This window comes from Cydia fagiglandana, chromosome 15 (genome assembly GCF_963556715.1).
Source record: "Cydia fagiglandana chromosome 15, ilCydFagi1.1, whole genome shotgun sequence".
Taxonomy (NCBI): Eukaryota; Metazoa; Arthropoda; class Insecta; order Lepidoptera; family Tortricidae; genus Cydia; species Cydia fagiglandana.
The window spans coordinates 13,759,947-13,766,519 of NC_085946.1; the positions used below are offsets into that span (position 1 = coordinate 13,759,947).

The 6,573-nt window shown below is 36.5% G+C and overlaps 1 protein-coding gene across 1 annotated transcript; it reads right to left on the reverse strand.

Annotated features, from left to right (window-relative positions):
* Positions 1-5,895: 5,895 nt before the first annotated feature.
* LOC134671604 (keratin-associated protein 10-7-like) lies at positions 5,896-6,321 on the reverse strand. Its single transcript, XM_063529463.1, has one exon. The coding sequence runs from the start codon at positions 6,319-6,321 to the stop codon at positions 5,896-5,898; it is 426 nt and encodes a 141-aa protein (XP_063385533.1).
* Between the last annotated feature and the right edge of the window lie 252 nt (positions 6,322-6,573).

Here is a 6,573-nt window from a genome sequence, read left to right on the forward strand (position 1 = left end):
ATATTCTTTTGCAACGGGCCACCGTTTACGAGTTATTTACGAAAAACTAAAAAAAAGTGACCTGTGAACTGATTGAAATTAACTTTCTTCCTTTAATATCGCTTTAAATATTGATCCTAGAGAAAAGTGTTCCAGATATTTTTTGGAGGAAATTTTATGGTGATAATTTATTCTTAAAAACCTATTTTGCTACGGGACACCGTTTAGGAGTTACTTACAAAAAACTAAACAGGGACTTTAAAATTGATTATTTATAATTTACCCGCTGCTTTGTCTTTTTAAATATTGATCCTAGCGAAAAGTGTTCTACATGTTTCTTGTAGGAAATTTTATGTTTATTATTTATGTATCAGATTTTTTTTGCTATGAGTCATGCTTTTCAAATTATTAACGAATAAATAAAACAAGGAAACTTAGAATTCCTTATACTAGAACTTTCCCTCTTTATTATCTTTTTAAATATTGATCCCTGCGAAAAGTGTACTGAATTTGTTTTGTTCAAAATGTTGTGTAGATTGTTATCGTTTAACAACATTTTTTGATATTGGCCACTGTTTATGATTTATTTACGAAAAACTAAAAAAAGGGACCTTAGAAGTGATTATAATTAAATTTCCCGCGTTAATATCTCTTTGAATATTGATCCTGGCGAAAAATTGTACTGAATCTTTCTTGTAGGCAATTTTATGTAGATTACTTATGTTATAGAACATTTTTTGCTATGCGCCACCGTTTAAGAGTTATTTACGAAAATCTAAAAAAAGGGACCTTTAATGTCAAATATCTCACTTCCGGTCAAGATTTCGATCAAGCAACCGGCAAATTCGGATTCAGCGGGGTCTAATTAGGTTAAAAAACCCGGTTGCCAAAAAGTAATATGATTTGCCAGTCGAAATCGATTTTATGAAAATTAAAACCAGACTATTTCCCCTAACTAAGCGATAAACTTTTGTCATTATTAATTAAAGAAGAACATAATATCCAGTGTTGCCAACTCGGATATTGAAAAAATGCTATACTAATGTCTAGATTATGCCAAAATGATGCCAAAGTTTTTTGAAATATGCTAAAAAAATGCTAATATGTCAACTTGAAATTAGATACTTAAAACACATACATTTTTCAAATTTGCCGCCTTTTTCTACTGACAAGATCTGCTTGACCAACTTTATATAGTTCGTCGACGTCCATCCGTCCACAAAAGTAAAAATTCATATGAAAATATGAACCACATAAGGCGATGGCGCATATTGTTGCTGCCAAGTTGGTGCAAACTTGCCTTAGACTAAATTATGCTAAAAAATATGTCAGATGCTATACGGAAAATTTTGGTGCCAAAGCAAGTGAAAATATGCCAGATCTGGCATCAATTATGCCAAGTTGGCAACACTGCATATATGAACTACAAGAGAGCTTGTAGTTGATATATGTATACGTAGATATAATTCCAAGAGGTATCACTACCAGGCAACCATATAGAAACATAAGCTATGTTTTCCAGAAATCGATTCAGCAGTTTGAAGAGTATCAGCTGTTTTCCAAAATGATGTATGACATTTTTGGCATTAAATGGTTTGTTGGCATATAGCGTAGGGGGTTTTATACATTTTTAATTTAATAGTTATTACCTGTACCCACCGTTTGTACAAAAATTAATTAACCTAATGTTAAAGATCACGTAAATTTGTCATTTAGCAACCCTGTACGGGTCTAACAAGATTATACCATAATCCGAGTGGCAATTTTTGCTACGACTTTGCCAACCCTTGCCTCTGATTTATTTACAATAGGTATAATCGCCAAAATATCTGAACTACGACAAAGTTGTTACTCCGTTGACGCAAAGTCTATTTTTGCGTAAATAATATCTTACAAAAGATTGTCGACCTGTAACGCCAGGCAGCGTTTAAAATCGTCTACTTATTTTGCATACCTCATATCTCGTAAAATTATTTAATTGCAAAGTCAACGTTATTCTGTAGCTAATAAGGTTTATATCCAATCGGATGCGGATACGAGATATAAGGTTAAATAAATATATCGGATTTGTATTTAAGCCGAAAATTTGGAACGGACCAATTGGCAATGTTGAATTATATAGCTCAGTGATTAATGTAAGTCGGGAAAGGATTAAAAATAAATTTACTTTAGTTTAAAACGGATTTAGGTGGGTCTTTATTGGCTGTAAATCTATCAAGTTACATTTTATATTCCGTGATCGGACTTATTTACTACCTATGGAGTTATATGGATTGACAGACTTATCTGTAGCGTGCAGCCGCTACGGACAGGTATAAGTTAACTGCATTTCCATACAGCGAGGAAATGCTGCCAACATCTACGATACGATGCTGCGACGGCCTAATAAAACGTAAGTATTCGTTATGTTTAGATTACTTTCAGTTTCTAGTTATTTGTTGTGTTTAGTTATCTGTTTTTAAGAAAAAAGAAAAATAGCGGAAAAGATTCATTTAGAGAAAAGAAATTCTATTTCGGCAAAACTTTAATTTATTTTCTCACTTCGTCACAACTAACAAAAAATGTGTGTGTGATTGTGACGTGTGATAGGCTCACGGAAGTTAGGTATTGCGAATTTCCGTCTAACACAACATTCTGGTAAACTTTCCAAGTTTAGACATACCTTACCTATATTTAATTACACAAACGGGTCTACCGCGATATAATTTCACTGTTTTTACCTTTAATTCCGACGTTTCAGCTGAGTTGCACCAGCTGTGGTCACGGAAAGACTGACGTCCCAACAAATGTCAACGGAGATATTAATAAAACACCACTAAACTACCCGAAATTAGTTTATAAAAATGTTCGGGGTAGACAAAGAAATTGCAGCTACCCGTTAATGTTCAATGTTTATTGTCCACGGCACGGCGGTTTATTGTCCGTTTGTGTAATTAAATATGTGTACAAAACGCGAGAGTTTAAAGTGTTATACCTTACCTATGTCAAAACGAATGGTAAACCCGTGTTTTAGCGCTCTGGTTTCATTACACTTAAATATCATAATGTAATTGTCTTTAACACGTTCGCTGCGGGACCAAAACTGGGGGCTTTTTATATGGTGCGTTAACTGGCCGATTGGCCTGGTGCTTAGACTCTCCGCCGCGGCGATATGAGGCTTATTGACCTAGTAAGGTATCGACCGATATAAATGACTATAACTAAGCGAAAACGTAAAAAAATGGATACCTACCTATCAATATCGATAGTCGACGAGTTGGTGGTCATAGTGCTGGCTTCGCCCCGGGTTCCTACTATTTACTTGAGAGATATATGCCAAAGTATATGTAAGGTCTTGTAACCCGAAACCGCACCGAATTACAGGTTTATTTCAGGAAGTATTAGTGTTGGGAAATAAGTTATCGACATAATATTTTTAATATCAAGGATTGGTGATATTAATTTCGGAGCGATTTTGCTGCGAGTCATTCTTTTTGAAATCATTTTTCACAAACACCTTTCTCCACTTTGATTTGTCTGTATCAGAGAGTTCACTTTCAAGATAGAATCTTGCTGAAACGATTGTTCCAGCATTTTTCTACATCGTTTATTTGGCCGAGACATAATACACAATTAAACTTCAATAACACCATGTAAAAACGTAAACAAACACTCGAATAATGCACTATCGTATTTACGTCTGTTCCCGCTAATTACGACACAACACTAATCGTAAGTAAGTAATTCAATCACCTATAACTGTGCGGGAAGGGGTGGAGTGACCTTGTGTTCTATGACAGGCCTTCCGGCCCGTTACCCGCAAGGAATCGAAAAAAGAATTACTTAGTGCGTTATCAGGCCGGAAAGCCTTAGCACAATTTTCATGCTTTTTTGAGTAGCCCTTAAGGTCGTGAACTCAAACCTATACTTGTCTCTTTTGTACATACAGAAATGCTCCTGTGATTAAAACGCCAGGATTCACAATCAGCACACTTTATTTAATTACGTTTATTATTATTTTACAGATACATAGATACCATTACCTAATAGTGACACTTATTCTAGTACTTATAACACAGATTATCTGCTTGAGAGATACTACCCAGAACTTTACTTGGCTAATGCTCGACAACGACTGACGCTCGTCCATCCGGACAACTGGTTTTTACCTCTTCTCCCCACTGTTTATTGAGTGGGAGGCCGGTAGTTAGTATTACAGTGTTATTATCCTACCCTACTTAAAAAGTAATCTAAACAAATTACTCCAAAACTTAATATTATTTATTGAAATCATCACATTCGGCCATCAGACATCGTGCTGCCACTGGCGCACGTACGTAAAATACAAAGCAATATAATAATAGCAAGCTAAGCTATCCAAGGATTAACAATTTGTTAGATCATTAATTTAAGTAGTATAATTAATATACTTAAAACATACCTGGTTCAATAATGTAGCTATGAAATCATTATCATCACTAGATCTATCCGGTACATCTCTAATCATCACATTCGCAAAATGAATATAATACTCGACATCGCATTTTGCTAACTAAATACTTAAAGATCACATAATAAAGAACTTTTACATTTACTCACTATCGTTGTTACGGTGGACATTATCTGTTTTTAAGGGTTCTAATTTGCAATTGTCAATATCGTGTCCAACCCTAAAACATTTCTTGCATTTAATAATTGGCTTGGGACATTTGTAGAACGGATGTCCTTTCTCTCTACAATTATAACATATTCCTGTAATCTCATTCGAAGTGGACTGTGCTCCTTTAGTGTTACTCGAGTTATTACTTCTATTAACGTTACGATCACTATCTTTATTATTGACAAAAGATGGGGTAGTGCGTTGAGAGCAGAGGTAATTGAGCAGATCTTCCGGTTCTGTACAGTTTTGAGCCTGGGCTCCACTCCTAACTGTTCGGTCACCAATACCATGCACGATACAATCAATGGCTTTCTTTCCCTTAATTTCACACCTATTAAGTAAGCCTAGTTTTGCATAAAAGTACTCGCGATAGCTTTCATCAGTCCGGGACGTGCGTGCCAACATTTCTTCAAGAAGGCGGCCGTAATTCTCTTCGCTTGGAAACGCCCTCTTGAGTTTATGTTGCCACTCCTCCCAGGTGTACACAACGGAGGGAAGAGTCTCATACCATGTCTTTGCAAGTCCACTGAGCTTTTGCAATGAAAAATGAATAGTTTGTTTCTCCTCCCATCCGTATATGGTTCTACACTCGTTGACCTTATTGATCCAGATTTCGATAGTCTGGGCTTTGTTCGTGGGGTTAAATTCAGGTACCACATTGTTCATATTGTTACTGCTTAAGGTAAAGCTCTTACTTGGTTCACTTTTCCAGGTAGCGAGTAGCTTGATGACGTCTCTTGTAGTCATCCGACTCGATTTTCGATGAGGACTACTATCACTTGAGGATGAACTCGACGACCTCCTGCGTCGCTTCTTTCGTTTGCGTTTCGGTAGCCGTGGCGTATACGATGTACCGGCACGCTCATCGTCATCTGAAGCCATGGTCTTACTGCAATCATTAATCTCTACTGACTGTATCAGTTTATTTTTAAAAAAAAAGGACTTGTAATAAAGGAATAATTATGGGGAAATCTGTTAATGTAATTTATTCTATTATTCCAACTACTTTGTTATTAGGTACTATGATTATTGTTTTCTCATAAAACATATTAAAAAATAAGCCAAAAATATATGTATTATAAAATTAAGTTCACGACTTAATCAAACGAGTAATTACTAGTGTCAACTATATTAAAAGCCACGGGACATGCACAGCTATTACGTAATATGTATATTGCTAGCAAAACTTTTCATTCATTCATTTGTGTATGATCAATTATACTCTCTTTATTTATCTTTCGTCTTAAGTTAGGTTTGTTATAATATGAATATAAAAGTCAATTATACTTATCTTTAAGATTGTGCAATGTTGTGTCCAATATGCTCAGCGCCCTGAGCTGACACAGATTACAGCACTCTGGGCTGAGATTACAGCACTCTGGGCTGAGATTACAGCACTCTGGGCTGAGATTACAGCACTCTGGGCTGAGATTACAGCACTCTGGGCTGAGATTACAGCACTCTGGGCTGAGATTACAGCACTCTGGGCTGAGATTACAGCACTCTGGGCTGAGATTACAGCACTCTGGGCTGAGATTACAGCACTCTGGGCTGAGATTACAGCACTCTGGGCTGAGATTACAGCACTCTGGGCTGAGATTACAGCACTCTGGGCTGAGATTACAGCACTCTGGGCTGAGATTACAGCACTCTGGGCTGAGATTACAGCACTCTGGTCTGAGTATAGATGGCATACTAGCCATCACAGCACTCTGGGCCGGATATCATTGGCAATACTGGTATACAACGGTGATATCAGGCATACTTAGACTGTACCACACATGTAGTATCACATACATACTATATGCACACATGACACACACGGTTGATATCAGGCATACTTAGCCTGTACCACACATGTAGTATCACATACATACTATATACACACATGACACACACGGTTGATATCAGGCATACTTAGCCTGTACCACACATGTAGTATCACATACATACTA

Excerpts from the sequence above, each read along its gene's own strand:
- LOC134671604 (XM_063529463.1), bottom strand. The coding sequence starts at position 6,321 with ATGGCTAGTATGCCATCTATACTCAGACCAGAGTGCTGTAATCTCAGC.